At 47.7% G+C, this 19,108-nt stretch overlaps 1 protein-coding gene across 2 annotated transcripts in view; it reads left to right on the forward strand.

The window, feature by feature from the left end:
• Positions 1-1,275: 1,275 nt before the first annotated feature.
• nr3c1 (nuclear receptor subfamily 3, group C, member 1 (glucocorticoid receptor)) overlaps positions 1,276-19,108 on the forward strand; it is a 48,530-nt gene continuing 30,697 nt past the window's right edge. For both annotated transcript variants that reach the window (XR_014631071.1, XM_084459504.1), the window contains exons 1-2: positions 1,276-1,506; positions 3,794-5,079. Coding sequence is in view for 1 of the 2 variants with exons in the window: in XM_084459504.1 (XP_084315630.1) it covers positions 1,474-1,506; positions 3,794-5,079 (1,319 nt within the window). In the remaining variant the exon portion in view is untranslated. The remainder of the gene's footprint in view (positions 1,507-3,793; positions 5,080-19,108) is intronic.

Consider the following 19,108-nt stretch of genomic DNA (forward strand, 5'->3'; position numbering starts at 1 on the left):
ATTGAGATTAAGCTGCATGTAATAGGCAGCCTCTATGGTGAGACTCATTGATTTTCATTACTCCGGAGAGACGACAAATGTAAATATACACTGTTAGTTATGTCCTTGTTTGAAAGAATATAATACAGTATTTGTTTCCCCAGATGCTATCAGCTGAAAATATTTCTTTAATTATACACGTGCCTTACTGACAGGCACCGTAAATAGGTACCAAGTAATTAGATTTCTGCCAATAAATATTCATGGTTTCGGGCACAATGGATTATTGTGTTGGATGTTTGTTTGTTTTCCTCAGCAACACGATGAATATCATTAGAGGACAGCGTTAAAGGGAATGTGTGATTATTTCATTGACTATCACACACAATCAAATCATGTTGGTCTATAGTTCCCATTTTGAGAAAGTAATGGTATTAGTTGAAATGAAATGTTATCACACACACACACACGTGCACACACACAAACACACACACACACACGCACACACACACACACACACACGCACACACACACACACACACACACACACACACACACACACACACACACACACACACAGTACTCAGGGTTGTTGAAAGTGTCCCTGACATTGGAATGCTCTGCCACAAATGACAAGACATCCTCATTCCCAATCAAAGCCAACTGACTCATTGAATTATTCGAAATGACTTGAATAAAGCATTCATTCAAATTGATAATGGAGACTGGGGCGCTTTGAACTATTCTAGCAGGTAAGGAAAGTGCTAGTGCTGCACAGGTGTCTCAATCAAGGCCATGACAGGTAGTCTGCCTGATTACGCTGCTTTACAAGCAGGAAGAAATTAGGTGGATGTTTTCTGCAGGTGACAAAATAAGTTGGATGTTTGTGATGATAAAGCATGCAAAATCACACAGCAGAGCAAAATGCATTAGCCTACAATTTATATTGATACACTGATATGTGGCATGCTTTAATCCATATTTCTGCAAACAACTGCAAGGTGTTCTGTCTGGTGTAGATAGAATAACAATAATATTGTTATAAAGATATTATATTATGATAAAGGCCTAGATGTGCAGTACACACGCTGCAGTGCTCAATTCTAGCCGACAGGTGGCGCTACTGATCACAAGGAGAGGAAGCACAGCTCTGTGCTGTCAGATCTCCATTTTGTATGTTTTTCCTAGAGGTTAGCGCCTACTTTCCTTTTGGGCAATGAACTGTCACAGCAAGCTACCTGGGTAGCTAGCAAGCTCTGGCTCGGATGCAGCTCTGATCGGATCCATCGACGTGGATATAATTTTAGTTAGTTAGCTAATAACATAACATAACAGTTAGACAGCCTAACTAAGGATCTACGAGGAGTAAACAACAACAGACGCAGTTAGTTAGGATCTACGAGGAGTAAACAACAACAACAGACGCAGTTGCTAGTGTTAGCTAGCCTCATGCTAGCTACATAAACCCAGAACCAAAACAATGTCAGGCGATGCATGGAGTCGCATCAACTACCAGACATTTCAATGGTAGGATGATGCATATTATTCGGATTTTTATTGCACGGTTTTATGTGATGCATTCTTTCTATTTTGAATGTGATAACGTTGTTAGCTAGCTGGTCAGAGCTAATGTTAGCTAGCTAGCTGGTCAGAGCTAATATTAGCTAGCTAGCCTGGCGGCGACATTTGGGGGGGATTCGTCCTTCTTGTTGGTTAGGAAACGTTAATGTTAGCAGCTAAGCTAGCACAACAGCTAATGTGGGTTAGGAAACGTTAGAGGGCTAGCTGGGGAAGCTAGCACAACAGCTAATGTGGGTTAGGAAACGTTAGAGGGCTAGCTGGGGAAGCTAGCACAACAGCTAATGTGGGTTAGGAAACGTTAACCAGGGCTAGCTGGGGAAGCTAATGTGGGTTAGGAAACGTTAACCAGGGCTAGCTGGGGAAGCACAACAGCTAATGTGGGTTAGCTAGCTAGCTAAACAAGGAAGCATAGGAAATAAGTAGCTAGATATACTAGAGCACTATAAGTGTGGATATTTTGTGTTCTCGTTTTATAGCATGCTAGAGAGGAGAGCTAGCTTGCTCGACACCCACTTGGCTAACGTTAGAGTTAATTTTAGTGACTTGTTGTAAACGACGTGTGGTTAAACGGTGATAGTTTCCAAGTTAGCCGAATGTGTTGCGCGCCTTGTCAACTGTTAACAAGGCAAGTTTATTTATATAGTTTATTTATATAGTTTATTTATATAGCACATTTCAGCCACAGGGCAATTCAAGGTGCTTTACATGAGACATTAAAAGCATTAAAACAAAAAGCAAGACATTATAGACATTTAAAACAAAAGGCAGGACAAATTAAAAGCATTAAAAACAAAAAGCAAGACATTATAGACATTTAAAACAAAAGGCAGGACAAATTAAAAGCATTAAAACAAAAAGCAAGACATTATAGACATTTAGAACAAAAAGCAGGACAAATAGAATACAGGAATAAAAGTGACAGTGCAGTATACTGATAAACACAGCTCCTCTTAGAAAGCAGTGGCAAAGTTAGATAGCAAGCAATGAGCTAGCTAACGTTAGCTAGATATCTAGCTTTCTCTTGGGAATTGGCTAGCTAAGTTATGGTGCGTTCGTTTGTGGTCGGAGGTGGGAAGTCGCAAGTGGCAAAATACCTACCTCCGACCTGTGTGCATTCAAGCTATATACCCTTATATCACAGTTACCTAGTTATATCTATATACCATTATATCACAGTTACCTAGTTATATCTATATACCATTATATCACAGTTACCTAGTTATATCTATATACCATTATATCACAGTTACCTAGTTATATCTATATACCATTATATCACAGTTACCTAGTTATATCTATATACCATTATATCACAGTTTACCTAGTTATATCTATATACCATTATATCACAGTTACCTAGTTATATCTATATACCATTATATCACAGTTACCTAGTTATATCTATATACCATTATATCACAGTTACCTAGTTATATCTATATACCATTATATCACAGTTACCTAGTTATATCTATATACCATTATATCACAGTTACCTAGTTATATCTATATACCATTATATCACAGTTACCTAGTTATATCTATATACCATTATATCACAGTTACCTAGTTATATCTATATACCATTATATCACAGTTACCTAGTTATATCTATATACCATTATATCACAGTTACCTAGTTATATCTATATACCATTATATCGCAGTAAAGATGAGATAGATCCTGGTATATAGCTCGAATGCACACAGGTCGGAAGTAGGTATTTTCCCACTTGCGACTTGCCACCTCCGACCACAAACGAATGCACCATTACTCCCAGAGTTGTCATTGTTTTTACTTTTTGCCATAACGCAATGCAATTAGCTATAACGTCTCTGCATGACTTCTGCTATTTTATCTATCTAGCTGTGTGTTTCGGAAATGATTTGCTTGCTCACATAGCTCACATAACGCTTTATACCAATCATGCTTGTGTGAGGAGCTATTTGTACAGGATGAAATTAGCATCAAATGCATATTTGTTCATTATTGTATTTTGTGTGTCTCATAACCATATGCTATGCTATACAGACTTTTCAATGAGGGCATCTGATAAGAGTTGAAGAGAAGGCAACCATTTCTCAGCTATTGTTGTTATATTACAATAAAACTAAAACGTAGCCAGCTAATTGGTGTTGATTATGGGCAGAGATCGTTTTATTTCATTTGCTAATCTGTCTCTTAATTCTTTACCTTTCCCTCCTGTCCCTTTTCTCTTCCTGTAACCACCAGGATAAAAAGATGGATCAAGGTGTGACAAAGAGCCGGAGTAACCGAGACGCTCATCTGAGCACCCTGGTGTACAGCGAGAGCCCCACAGAGGGAGCCCCGCTGAAGGTCGCTCCTCGCAGTGCCATGTCAGTAGCCTCCGCCACCTCCCTGGTGGTCCCGTCCAGCCCCCTCATGCAGCCAGGAGACGTTCCCAACGGACTCAGCAACAGCCCCCCTCCCGAGGAGCTCACCACGGGCTCCGTCACAGCCTCCATGGGCCTCTACATGGACGATTCTGAGGCCAGGGGGCCAAATAAGGACCAGAGACCCCCACAGCTGCTGCTGTCCCCGCCCCTGCAGGTCCAGACTCTCACCCCCACCTCTCTGGGGCTGTTTTCCCTGGGGGAGAACTTCTCGCGACTGGAGGCCAGCATCGCTGACCTCAGCCGCTCGTCCCCCTCTATGGACTCTCTCATAGGGGGCTCTGACCCCAGCCTCTTCTCAGGCATGAAAACAGAGGACTTCTCCATGGACAAGGTGGACCCCATGGACTTGGATCACGACACCTTCGGGCACAGGGACGTGGACGTGAACCAGAAGCTGTTCAACGACAACACCCTGGACCTCCTCCAGGACTTCGAGCTGACCGGCTCGCCCTCGGACTTCTACGTGGGCGACGACGCCTTCCTCTCCACCTTGGGGGATGACTCTCTGCTCGGTGACGTGGGCACAGAGAGGGACACTAAGCCCGCCTTGTGTGGGAGCGTCAACGGAGCTGGTGGAGGCGGCGGGGGCGGTAACGGCTTCGCTGCTGTGAACGGCAGCAGCCTAACGCCATCTCAAGACGAGTCCAACTCCAGCACGTCCACCCCAGCCACCCCGAGCCCCGCTCCCACCGGCACCGGCGCCCCCCTGGTGGTGAAGACGGAGAAGGACGCCGGCTTCATCCAGCTGTGCACCCCGGGGGTCATCAAGCAGGAGAAGACGTCTGCTGGGCGGAGCTACTGCCAGATGAGCGGCTCGTCCTCCAGGCTGCCCAGCCCCAGCCCCATCTCCATCTGTGGGGTGAGCACCTCGGGCGGGCAGAGCTACCACTTCGGGGTGAGCTCCTCCAGCCCCGCCTCCAGCTCCGGTAGCGCCAGCAGCCAGAAGGACCAGAAGCCGGTGTTCAACCTCTACCCGTCGCTGACCACCATCGGCGAGGCGTGGAGCGGCCGGGTCCAGGGCTACGGAGACGCCTCGGGAATGCAGAGAGCCACCGAGAGCTTCTCCAGCTCCCCGACGTCCTTCCCGTCTAGCTTCGCCAGGTAAAGAGTGTTCCTGCTAAACGGCGGGGTGAGGCTGGTGTCAGGGTTCTATGGTTAGATTATAGAATTGGATCTAAAGAGAATCTAGAATCTAAGATGGTGTACAGAACTGAAGGCGGGTCAGAGGGAGAATGTCTGAATTGGCCAGATTCATAGTTAGGCTGTGAGCACACTGCGGATCAATCAATCAATCAAAGCTTTAGGGAGGTGGGCATACGACCCACCCCTACATATTCCAGAGGGAAGCAAAAAAAAAACAGTAATCACCCGGGGGATATTTTATGTAGCGGATAAGTTACCCAGAACGGATTTTACCCAACTACTTATCTTTTCTGAATCTTTGCAACAGAGCAAGATATTACCTCAGAATATAGGATATAAACATGGTCACGTGTTCTTTGATAACAGACAGCGTCTTTGCAGCGGGCTTCAGAAGTGTTTGCAGAGCACTTGCCACATCTCGCAGTACTGTAGCCCACGTGACATAAGGGAACTTCCACCTCAACCTCAGTTTCACACTCAGCCTATATCTAATCATAAACAACACAGGTCTCACCCTGTCTTTGACTGCTCTCTCTTTTTTATCACCACGTTGTGGCAAGAAAGTAGCCCCCAGCTTCAGGCTTATTTGTAGTTTGGCAAAGTGCAATTTTACTAAGAACTTGGAACGGCGTCCGCGGAGCTCCGTCCGTGACGCATGTCGTCAGCATGTAGGCCACTGCTGGATGTGTGACTGGGGTCTTGTAGCTTAGAGAAAGACATCTCATCTCTCGATCCGATCTCGATGTTAACGAAAGTGAAAAATTATTCATGGATCCGCCAAATGGCGTGTCTCGCAATATCAAGAATAGACTCCAGGTGGCACTGCGGTGCATAACATAACAAGAAGACCAAACGCCCTGTCTCGCAATGTTCCCGAAAGTAAAAAATAATTTGCGGATCCGACCCATGATTCGAAAATGTAATTCTTCCTTGGCCCATGCTCCACTATCCACCGAGTTTCATTAAAATCGCTCTGGTAGTTTTAGCGTAATCCTGCTGACTAACAAACTAACTTATTAAGACCCGGCACGGAAAACATAACGTCAGTCCTCCAGTAGGGCGCAGCACTGAGACTCAGGAAGAGAATCTCCTCTTTATTCACTCGTTTCAGAAAATCCTTAATATGAAGAGTTTGAAACTGGAACAAAGCCAACCAGCTACGAGACGAATCGTGATCAGAAGTCTGCGCGATAGAAGCCAAAAATCTGTATGATTTCTACCGTGTTTAATTTTTAAAGGGATAGTTCAGTCCAAAACCTTACTTTCTGGTGTTTTGTATGATATTGGTACATTGGGGCACTGTGTGAACACCGTCGAACTATCAAATGAGTGTTTTCTTTAGTTTTGGAGAGCTAGACGATGTATTTTTTTAGTCCCATTTTCAGCTCGTTTTGTTTGTGACCTACCGTGTCTCTGGGAGCACTCCCCCATCCACGCCCACAAAAGAAAAAAGACGTGAACTTGAATTTTGCGCCATTGCTAATGCTAACTGATTCACCCATCGGTAAGTACACAGCCTACAGCTTTCACAAAGAACCTGATTCAATAACATTATACCGATTACCAATAGCTAGCCTAGATAAAAGTGACCAACTTTTTAAAATAATGACATGATAATAAAATTGGTAAGCTGAAGACACAAGGGTAACGTTATAGAATTAACGTTATGCCAACCAAAGCCAGCAACCGATGGCTAGCTAGCTGACTGAGCACTTTGTACCATGGAAATGATTTGATAACTGATATCTGTAAATACCTAGTTTGATACCATTCATGTAAAGAAATAGTGTCTAATGTTCGAGGTGGTGTGGACACATCGCCCGCTCAAATCAGTTAGCTAGCTAGCACAATCTAACGTTAGCTATGCTATGGCTCCACTGCCTAGCGACGGCCAGCAACATCATTGACAGCCTGTTGTTTTGATGGCTCACTTTACATTGAATGTCGACCGCTATTATGCATTCGCTCACTGAGTGTAGTTCCTTCACTCCTCAAGTAATTATGTATGAACTCAGTCGTGCACCTGTGCCTTTTTTCTGTTTTTCAATCAAACGTTTTGCGTAGAATCAGATGGTTTATGGTCATGCCGAGTCATCTCACAGCTGGTTGGCTTGGTTTCAGGCGTAACCTCTTCACATGAGGATTTTCTAAAAAGGTCAATGGAGTGAATGGATGAGAAATTCACTTCCTGCAACGGAGCCGTGGGCGGTCACCATCGGGTTCTATTGCATAGTGCCAAAAATAAACATGAGAGGTGTGTATTCAGCGAGCGTCTGGTTCTGGTACCACAGCAGGGCCTCTTGGGCCACAGGACGCTGGGGCGGGGCGGGGGGGGGGGGCTTCTACAGGGAGGTCTCTACGTTCACTCAACAATGAGGAGGATGAAGGTATAAATCAGCAGTTTATTCTTCGTCTGTGGATGTTGCAAAGAAGGGAGGAAATTACTTGACAAAGACCTGTGATGACTGAGTAGACGACATGACTGAGTGATGTCATCTCACTTGATAATAGAATAATAGTTGTTCCTCCTACAGGATGTTTATTGTGATGCTAGAAGTGGAGGCTACACAGTTACTGCAAACACACTTGGCTCAAGGTGATAATGTTGTGGTATACTGAGCCAACCAGGTTGCCATGGAACCGTTTTCTTTTTACGTAATAAGCTTAACCTACATAAGTGTTAGTGGCAGCTAAACCTTTACACTTGGCTCTACTACCAGTGGGAAAACACACAGCCAACTGGCATGACCAGGTGTCACGAACTGAACTCAACGAGTTCCATGACGCACCGGTTCAGTGTGAGTGTGTGTTCAGCGTGAGTGTGTGGTGTGTGTTCAGCGTGGTGTGTGTTCAGCGTGAGTGTGTGGTGTGTGTTCAGCGTGAGTGTGTGGTGTGTGTTCAGCGTGGTGTGTGTTCAGCGTGAGTGTGTGGTGTGTGTTCAGCGTGAGTGTGTGGTGTGTTCAGCGTGGTGTGTGTTCAGCGTGAGTGTGTGGCTGTGTGTTCAGCGTGAGTGTGTGGTGTGTGTTCAGCGTGAGTGTGGGGTGTGTGCTGTGTTTCGGCCCCCTGGGGCGCGCCTCAACAAACTCCTCATCTCCAGGGTTCCTGTGTAGATGGTCTACAAATATCCAGCTAGATATCTACACACTCAACCCAACCTTAACATTGACCGGTTGTTGCATATCAACAGAATTGCAGTGAACGGTTTGTTGACAGTTTACGTGCCGGTAGATCTTCCAGCCCCCCCCCCCCCCCTCCCCCCCTCCACATAAACTGATGTTGAACATCCAGGGTTCAGTTTGATTGGGTGTTCTTGGTGTTGAGGTGGAGGGGTGGGTGTTCTTGGTGTTGAGGTGTAGGGGTGGGTGTTCTTGGTGTTGAGGTGTAGGGGTGGGTGTTCTTGGTGTTGAGGTGTAGGGGTGGGTGTTCTTGGTGTTGAGGTGTAGGGGTGGGTGTTCTTGGTGTTGAGGTGTAGGGGTGGGTGTTCTTGGTGTTGAGGTGTAGGGGTGGGTGTTCTTGGTGTTGAGGTGTAGGGGTGGGTGTTCTTGGTGTTGAGGACCTACGCCGTGTTTTGACTGCTGCCTGTAGTGATGGTGCTCATCCTGAGGTAGAAGGAGCTCTCTCTCTCTCACTCTCTCTCACGCACACACACACACACACACACACACACACACGGTACGGCGATGGGTTGGTCCTAATCGATGGAGACTGTGAGCAGATGGGCGAGACACAAGATAAGCCTCCTCTTCAATTCACATGTGGGCTTAATCACACGTGTGTGATAGAGACAGAGGGAGTACTTATAGGTGTGTGTGTGTTTGTCTGTGTGTGTGTGTGTGTGTGTGTGTGTGTGTATGTGTGTATGTGTGTATGTGTGTATGTGTGTGTGTGTGTGTGTGTGTGTGTGTGTGTGTGTGTGTGTTTGTGTGTAGTCTGTGGCCTCCACCTGTGTGACATTTAGCCTCCGGTGCTGTGGGCTCTGGTCATTGGCTGCTCTTGTTCTCGGAGGCATCAGGTCACCAACTCCTCTGCCTTCTCACGCAACCATGCCGGCTGCTGGAAATATGTCACAGAAACACACACACATATTCAAACCCTCACACACACACACACACAAGAATGCTCCACACAGGCCTCAGGGTTTGTTGTTCTTCAGTCTCTGTCGCTAGCCCTACCAGCTCGCACTAATAACAAGTTAGTCTCTCCTCCTCTCCTCCTCTTGTCATCCCTCCGTTCCCCTGTGTGACCTCATGACCTCATACCAGGCCGTTCTAGAGCCGGACTCGGGTTTCGCTCACCAGCCACTGGTTTTCACACTAACGGGGCTGTTCTGGTTCTGTCTAGTTAATGGCCTGCTCTGGTTCTGTCTGATTAATGCTCTTGTTCTGTATGGTTCTATCTGGTTAATGTTCTGGTTCTGTCTGGTTAATCCTCTGGTTCTGTATGGTTCTATCTGGTTAATGTTCTGGTTCTGTCTGGTTAATGTTCTGTTCTGTCTGGTTAATGCTCTGGTTCTGTCTGGTTAATACTTTGGTTCTGTCTGGTTAATGCTCTGGTTCTGTATGGTTCTATCTGGTTAATGTTCTGGTTCTATCTGGTTAATGTTCTGGTTCTGTCTGGTTAATACTTTGGTTCTGTCTGGTTAATGCTCTGGTTCTGTATGGTTCTGTCTGGTTAATGTTCTGGTTCTGTGTGGTTGATGATGATCCCCTTGTTAATGGTATAGTGAGGGCTAGTGTGTTAGTGGAGTCATGTGACTCAGACGCCCCGCTGTAGAGAGCTGTTGATAGGACGAGTCACACAGAGACGCCCTGTATGCTCCGGAGCAGAGAGCCTGGTATTAATAACACAGGCAGTATATCACTTCATAGGTTCATGTCTGAATATGAGGGCGTTTGTCTGAAACGGGGCTGTATGGATGGACACGGTGTTGAGTCCTGAACACACCAGCATGCGCTCAGGGCCTGGTTCCTGAACACACCAGCACATCCCCAGGGCCTGGTCCCTGAACACACCAGCACATCCCCAGGGCCTGGTCCCTGAACACACCAGCACATCCCCAGGGCCTGGTCCCTGAACACACCAGCACATCCCCAGGGCCTGGTCCCTGAACACACCAGCACATCCCCAGGGCCTGGTCCCTGAACACACCAGCACATCCCCAGGGCCTGGTCCCTGAACACACCAGCACATCCCCAGGGCCTGGTCCCTGAACACACCAGCACATCCCCAGGGCCTGGTCCCTGAACACACCAGCACATCCCCAGGGCCTGGTACCTGAACACACCAGCACATCCCCAGGGCCTGGTCCCTGAACACACCAGCACATCCCCAGGGCCTGGTCCCTGAACACACCAGCACATCCCCAGGGCCTGAACACACCCGCACATCCCCAGGGCCTGGTCCCTGAACACACCAGCACATCCCCAGGGCCTGGTCCCTGAACACACCAGCGCATCCCCAGGGCCTGGTCCCTGAACACACCAGCACATCCCCAGGGCCTGGTCCCTGAACACACCAGTACATCCCCAGGGCCTGGTCCCTGAACACACCAGCACATCCCCAGGGCCTGGTCCCTGAACACACCAGCACATCCCCAGGGCCTGGTTCCTGGTTCCTGAACACACCCCAGGCCTAAGCCCATTCTTAGAACCTCCACTGCCTTGTGTTGTTAGTCCTGGACTGAGATAAAGGATTCAGGCTAGATAAACCTTATCTTAATCAGGCTAGATAAACCTTATCTTAATCTGTGAGAAAGTGGTTCCACACACCGTGTCCATGCCAACGCTGGGAAATAAACACTTATCCTTGGAACATAATGCAACAGAGTTGAATAGAGAGAGAGAAGAACGTTAGAGTGAAAATATGAGCTATGCGCTGTATCAGCATGTATCAAGTTGACTCATGAATAGCCCCGGCCTAAGACCAGGATCACAGGGCTGCTTTGAGAACGCTCGGCGGAGCAGGTTTGAAACAAAGTTCCTATTGAGGTTCCTATTAGGTCCTGCCCTGATAACACATGTACACACACACACACGCACACACACACACGCACGCACATTCTCTCTCTCTCTCTTTGTGCCTCTCTTCTTTTTTCCTCTAGCCAAGGGCAGCCACCTCTACGGTCAGCAGAAGTGCTGAAGCCGTTTAAATCACCTTGATGCTATTTTGTGTGTGTGTTTATGGTGCGTGTATGGTGGTATGTAGGCGTGTGTGTGTGTGTGTGTGTTTATGGTGTGTGTATGGTGGTATGTAGGCGTGTGTGTGTGTGTGAGCGTGCACGCATGCATGTCATGCACATCATTTGCATTGGTATGTTTTGCAAGTGCTCTGACCACACTGACACTCTCGCTCTCCCTCTCTCGCTCTCCCTCTCTCTCTCTCCCTCCCTCTCTGTCTCCTTCTCTCTCTCTGTCTCTCTCCCTCTCTCTCTCTGTCTCTCTCTGTCTGTCTCTCTCTGTCTCTCTCTCTCCCTGCCTCTCTCTCTCTCTCGCTCTCTGTCTCTCTCTCTCTCCCTGCCTCTCTCTCTCCCTGCCTCTCTCTCTCTCCCTGCCTCTCTCTCTCTCTCGCTCTCTGTCTCTCTCTCTCTCCCTGCCTCTCTCTCTCCCTGCCTCTCTCTCTCTCCCTGCCTCTCTCTCTCTCCCTGCCTTTCTCTCTCTCTCTCTCTCTCTCTCTCTCTCTCTCTCACTGCCTTTCTCTCTCTCTCTCTCTCGCTGACCTACTTTCTCCACGGCCTCCTGCTCACAGCTGGCCCAGGCAGTGTAAACACGGGCCTGAAGAAGCCTGCCATTCACTTGTAGTTTTCCCATTATGAGCGCATACTTCTCGCCACAAACACTGCTTTGTTAGCCCTGTGTGTCCCTGTGTGTCCCTGTGTGTCCCTGTGTGTCTCCGTGTGTCCCTGTGTGTCCCTGTGTGTCCCTGTGTGTCCCTGTGTGTCCCTGTGTGTCTCTGTGTGTCTCTGTGTGTCCCCGTGTGTCCCCGTGTGTCCCCGTGTGTCCCTGTGTGTCCCTGTGTGTCCCTGTGTGTCCCCGTGTGTCCCTGTGTGTCCCTGTGTGTCTCCGTGTGTCCCTGTGTGTCCCTGTGTGTCCCTGTGTGTCCCTGTGTGTCCCTGTGTGTCTCTGTGTGTCCCCGTGTGTCCCCGTGTGTCCCTGTGTGTCCCTGTGTGTCCCTGTGTGTCTCTGTGTGTCCCCGTGTGTCCCTGTGTGTCCCTGTGTGTCCCTGTGTGTCTCTGTGTGTCTCCTGTGTGTCCCTGTGTGTCTCCTGTGTGTCCCTGTGTGTCCCTGTGTGTCCCTGTGTGTCTCTGTGTGTCCCTGTGTGTCTCCGTGTGTCCCTGTGTGTCCCTGTGTGTCCCCGTGTGTCTCTGTGTGTCCCTGTGTGTCCCTGTGTGTCCCCGTGTGTCTCCGTGTGTCTCCGTGTGTCCCTGTCCACAGTTAGGAGCGTGTGTGTAGCCTGTTCGTAGCAGTGGACCTGGCGTGGTGGAGTTGAGGGCACATTTCAGGACCTCTAGGAAGGGAATGCAATCCTCACGCTTTCATACAGTAATGGAGCGCTGGTCCCTGGCCACGCCCCCAGAGCCCGGCCCGGCAGGAGAAACGCGTGCGGACACGGCGCAAACACTTGTTTTTTGGGAGAACACCCATGTCTGGTCTGTAGTCTGTCTCATACCTACACACGTTATGGAAACTGTGAATGAAATTCAAGTTTCACGAAAGTGTTTTGTTTTCCTACTTGACTATTGTTCTAACTTTGTAGTTCGTTCTCATAGATCAGTCTGTTAAAACTACAAATTCTTCCTGTGTGACATCACTTCCCTGTCCTCTTCATCCTGAAACTATGTCACTTCCTTTTTCACGTTATAACCTATCGACCTCGTGCCCATCTGACTCACTTGAGCCCGGATTCACTTCCTGCAAGTTTGCAAAATCGTAACATAGAATAAACTATTGTCTTTGTTTGAAACCAGCTTGACCGACCACTCAGCGTGTTCTTTGAAATCTAAACTAAACCAAGTAAGATTTTTCCGTTACAAAACTAATATGGAAAGTCCTGTCCGGAGGTTGACTCTGGTGTCTGATGCTGGAGGGCGAGTCCGACCACGGCAGCGCGCCTGGCTAGGAGGCCTCTACTGGGGGTAAGATGAGCCTAGCCAGCCAGCCCCGTGACTGAGGTGGCGCCAGCACGGCGACGACCTATTCTCTTTCATCACACCGCCGCCATATTGCGACAGTCTGACGCGGTTGGTTGGCCGGGAGAATGGAGAAGTGTCTGTCGGGTCCGATGTTAAAAGATCACTATTAAAATACCACTTTAAGAACCGAGATATTCCAAATAACAGGTAGAATACGCTCTCTGAGTGATGAACTCATTACCAGACTCCCATTGTTTTTCACTGCTGTTGTTTACACGTTTAATACATGGAAGTGAATGAGCCCTAGTGAGCAGTCGGCTGCATTCATGCATTTCCAAATGGGAAAACCACAACCCAACCAACCAGGTCAGACTGTGGCAACATGGCGGCGGTGTGATGAAGGAGAATGACCCCCTGAGACATGACGCTGAGGAGAAGGCTAGCTCAGGACGCAGAGGTAGACTGCTCACTTAGTCCACGTTAACATATGGAAGATGGGTGTGTGACTATCTGAGGCTCTGCTGAGCTGTACTGTGTGTGTGTGAGTGCGAGTGTGTGTGCGTGTGAGTGTTTGCGTGTGTGAGTGCGCGTGTGTGTGTGTGTGCGTGTGAGTGTTTGCGTGTGTGAGTGCGTGTGTGTGTGTGTGTGCGTGTTTGCGTGTGTGAGTGCGAGTGTGTGTGTGTGTGAGTGCGTGTGCGTGTGTGTGTGAGTGTGTGTGAGTGCGTGTGTGTGTGCGTGTGAGTGCGTGCCTGAACTCTCATCAAAGCTGGGTTGTTTTTCAGAGAATCCGAATGATTCAGACTGCAGGGAGCAGTTCCCATTTTGGCGAATTTCACCTCAGGCAAGAAGCGTTTCCTTCTGCCATTCCTCCGCTTCCTCTCTGACCGTCAGCAGCAGGGGAGGAGATCAGAGACCCTAACCCTAACCCAGACAGCGGCTCCAGACTCTGGCTTCAGGGGAGGAGATCAGAGACCCTAACCCTAACCCCAACCCTAACCCAGACAGCGGCCCCAGACTCTGGCTTCTTGGGGATAGTTATGTAAATGAACTTGGTCAGAAAACCTAATTTAAGCACCTCTCTAATCTCCCCTAACTATCTAAACACCTCTAACCTCCCCTGTGTGAGTTATGGACGTGCCGTAGACTTATGAGTTAGCTGCTTTGGACTAGAGGCCAGGCTGGGCTAGCCTAGGCCTGCATGTTGGAGTAGAGGCCAGGCTGGGCTAGCCTAGGCCTGCATGTTGGAGTAGAGGCCAGGCCGGGCTAGCCTAGGCCTGCATGTTGGAGTAGAGGCCCGGCCGGGCTAGCCTAGGCCTGCATGTTGGAGTAGAGGCCCGGCCGGGCTAGCCTAGGCCTGCATGTTGGAGTAGAGGCCCGGCCGGGCTAGCCTAGGCCTGCATGTTGGAGTAGAGGCCCGGCCGGGCTAGCCTAGGCCTGCATGTTGGAGTAGAGGCCCGGCTGGGCTAGCCTAGGCCTGCATGTTGGAGTAGAGGCCAGGTCGGGCTAGCCTAGGCCTGCATGTTGGAGTAGAGGCCAGGCTGGGCTAGCCTAGGCCTGCATGTTGCGGTAGGTTAAGCAGGATGAGGTGGACTTAGCGGAGCACGTGAGGGAGCAGCCTGGGGGGGGTCAGACGCGTCGTCCTCACGGATGAAGGTGCCACTAAGCAGGGAGAGATTTACGCGTTCAGGAGATGAGGTGGAAGCTGCCGAACACCAATGTTCATACACTCCGTTAACCCTCCCGCTGTCCTTGGGTCAGAATGACCCGCCGCTGGATTTAATAAGCCCAGCCAAGTACCTGGAGTAGCCAGTCCAGTGTTGCCCCTACCATCGCCTGGGAGGGTCGACCCCGCGACCCCAACGGGACCCCGCCCCTCCTGAAAGACCCAAAAAGCACAGTGGGAAAGTGGGGTAAAAAGTGTACTGCGCGTCTATGACGACACTGTTGATGTATCCGTGACATGTCCGCCCCGTGCCAAGACTAGTAGTTTAAGAGGGCTTACCACCCCCCCTGAAAAAGGCCCTTTGAGAAACCCAGCAGTGTTTTGTTAAAGAGAGGACTCATAACGCAGGAAACGGAGGAAGACATGGCGGGAAGCAGAGACTAGTCACGCAGACTAAATGTAGATTATCAAGATATTACTGTATTCATGTTATGGGGCCACTCATAGTGTTGACATTTAGGGCTGTAGGGGAAGTAGAGGAGGTAGGTGTTGCATATTATAGACAAACACACGATAGGCAGAACACATTTACACGTGAAAGCATTATTGACCATCTCCGGAAGGTACAACCATAACTGGGCTAAATGTGCTGCTGGTGATTATATGTGTATCTGTCTTGTTAATTTTATTACCACTTATAGCCTAATGTTTGTTTTGTTGCTAGTCTGTGGTTGGGCCCTGTGTGTGCGTGTGTGTGCGTGCGTGCGTGCGCGTGTGCGTGCGTGCGTGCGTGCGTGCGTGCGTGTGTGTGTGTGTGTGTGTGTGCGTGCTGTGGCTGTGTTGCTGATGTCTGTTAGTAAACTTGAGGGAATGTGAGAGCTTCCTGTAGACGCTCAGCATATGGTTTCACAAAGAGGAAATAGTCTAGTCTCCCCAGTCGGTCATGCAACTAGGATTTGTGCTGGGCTGCCATTTATTAGGGGCCAGGCAGCGTAGCTGCCGGAACCCTATTGTATTTGCCTATATTTAGGGGCCAAGCCCCAAAGGGGCGAAGACCCTATTGTTAGGGGCCAAGCCCCGTAGGGGCGAAGACCCTATTGTAATTGATGGTATTATTATTATTATTTATCTGCCATGGGAGTCTATGGCAGGCCCTATAACCGACTGGTCGCTTTTTACAAAAAGCGGCAGAGTCGTAGAGGCTTAGGCCCTGAAGCCATGGAGCAAGTCTCACATGGATTGGCCAAAAGGTGGCGCTATAGCAGCCGACTGAAGTTGCGAACTTTGAACAGGCATATCTCAGGCCCCGTTTGACCTACAGACATGACAATTTGCACACATATGTCTATCCTCATGACGAACAAATTTGCCTCAAGGACCCATAACTTCCGGTTATATAGATTTTCCGCCATTTTGAATTTTTTGAAAAACGCTTAAAATCTATCTCCTCTTAGAGACTTTGACCAATCTGCATGATACTGGGTATACACAATCTAAGGACCGATATCTATAATTCCATCTCGGCAAAAGTAGAAAAAGTTACATTTAACAGCAACTATGAGCCAATGAAAATGGCATGGGGCGTGGCTTTTCACATAAAGGGGTATACTTTCTTAAGGGTTGTGCAGAACACCACGCCACTTGGTAGACATCTGTGCAGATATAACCTGAGGCGGCCACTGCATTATTGGCCGAATCAAACCAAATGGGGGCGCTAGAGAGCTCATTTTCAGTTTAGGCCTAACCGCCATGCAGAGCTTTCCGAACCATGGTACAGTGGTACCAGGGTATGTCTAATGGTCACTCGAGAAAGAAGAGCCTGATTGGCCACAGGGTGGCGCTATAACAAGCCAAAATACATAAAAGGGGCTAAAATGCTAACTTTGAAAGGTCATATCTCATGCCCCGTTGGAGCTAGAGTCATGACGCTTTGGAGGCATATATGTCTCATCAGGTTGAACAAATTTGCCTCAAAGAGCCATAACTTCAGATTATGTTAATTTGCAACAATTTTGCAATTTTAGAAAAACACTTAAAATCTATCTCCTCCTAGAAAGTTTTGTCAATCTACATGAATCACAGTAGGTAGAATCTAGCAATGAATATCTAAAGTTCCATCTCGGCATAATTTGGAAAACTTGATGAAAAGAGCCACTATGAGCAATTGAATATTGCAGAGGGTGTGGCTTTTCACAAAAAGGCATATCACTTCTGATGGAATAGATGGAACACCACAAAACTTTGTGTTCATATCAACAATGTCAGCCCAAGGCAAAGCCTCCATTACTGGCCAGAATAAACTGAATGGGGGCGCTAGAGAGCTCATTTCCTGTTGAGGCCTAACCGCTTGGATGGTATTTCCGAAAACAGATATAGTAGTACCAGAGCATATCTTGAGGTAACTGAAGAAATATAAAGCAGTTAGGCCAAAGGGTGGCGCTATAACGAGCCCAAATTCTTAAAAGTGGCTTAAACGCAATTGATTGCTGTAGCGCCCCCCGTGGCTAAATGGGGTTCATAATGCTTGTATGGGTCGCGGATGGCATGCTCTACAACTTACTAATTGGGCACAACACTGTCAGATTACATTTTGATGTTTATATAAGCATTGTTGTGCAAAGGGACCACCATTGCACTTTCATTGTATTTTCATTGCTAGAATTAAACCAATGTGTCGTCTCTTCTTATATGAAGAATGTGCTTGTTTAACTGAAATAATCAAGATCACTACAAATGAATGCATATGGACTCCACGTTAGTTTGACAGTAGTCATTCAGGTCAATTGGATGGAAATGTAGACCTTAAATTACATAGCCTACTTACACCAAATGTATGGGTAGGAGAGGGGCATTCTTCTGAAAACTGTGAGGCTAAGAGAGAAACAAGAATTGTGAGTGAAGTTCACAGATTGCTGAATTGTCAAGCTATCCTTGCAGTGATACTTGATGGTAAAGGTGGGTCTCCCAGGCAGATGTAAGGCCTGAACAATGACCAGGTCGGATGTTGACATGCAGAGAAATAGTCACATGCATAGCTCAAATGTGGCTATGGCAGATGTAAGCCATGTTTCTGTTACACATATGCAATCAGCGTTCATAAAGAATTGATGTGTGTGTACATCTTTAAAGTCTGCTTTAAGACTGGATATTGTGTAGAGCCATTGTAAATGAACTGGCTTTTGTAGGAGTCAGTGTGTGAGAGGCATTTAGTGTAAAATGTGACATAGGTAGAGAGGTAATAGTTGGAGAAGGGTGCAAATGAGATTAAACTAGGGAATGTTATGACAGGTTTGATGGGAAGGTTAGTTGTCCAAAGAGTAACGAGTGCAGTGGTGTGTATTGTATGTGGCATGGGTGACAAACTGGATGGTAGAGTGGTAAAGAGTATCAAGTTTGGATAGTGTACCTTTTGCAGTATATAGCTTCACACTTCAACCAGGGAGAGGGTTTTAGCCTTTAATCTAAACACTTCATCCTGGGAGAGGACAGTAGCCCACAGACTACATAGCCTACTTACACCAAGTGTAGGGGGGGCATTCTTCTGGAAACTGTGAGGTGTAGAGAAACAAAAGTTGTGAGTGTTCTTCATAGGTAGCTGAATTAACAAGAAATCCCCGCACTGAGACTTGATGGTAGAGGTGGGCCTTCCAGGCAGATGGAAGGCCTGGAGAACGATCATGTGGCATGTAGACATGCAGAGAAATAGGTTCTAAAACATATGTACCAAAATACAATAAATGTAATGAGATTCAAAAAAGGACCTGACTCTCACTTGATGCTGTCAGATTAATTGAATGTGAATGAAGTTATATAATGATGATGATGATGATGATCATGGTGATGATACTTTTGCATGAATTTGACCTGATTCACCTGGTCAGGTGACATAGATGCTCACATGCATAGCTCCAATGTAGCTATGGCGTGTTTTCCTCGTTGGCTTTGATGCGTTTGTTGCGCTTGGCCCCGTTATTGCTGCTTGCAGCTATATTTATTGTTAGTGTTATTATTCATCTGCCATGGGAGTCTATGGCAGGCCCTATAGCCGATTGGTAACTTTTTACGAAACTTTGCAAGATGGTAGAGGCTTATGGGCCGAAGCCATGGAGCAAGTCTCACATTGATTGGCCAAAAGGGGGCGCTATAGCAGCCGACTGAAGTTGCGAACTTTGAACAGGCATATCTCAGGTCCCGTT

This window comes from Borostomias antarcticus (genome assembly GCF_949987555.1).
Source record: "Borostomias antarcticus genome assembly, chromosome: 28".
In the NCBI taxonomy this organism is placed as follows: domain Eukaryota; kingdom Metazoa; phylum Chordata; class Actinopteri; order Stomiiformes; family Stomiidae; genus Borostomias; species Borostomias antarcticus.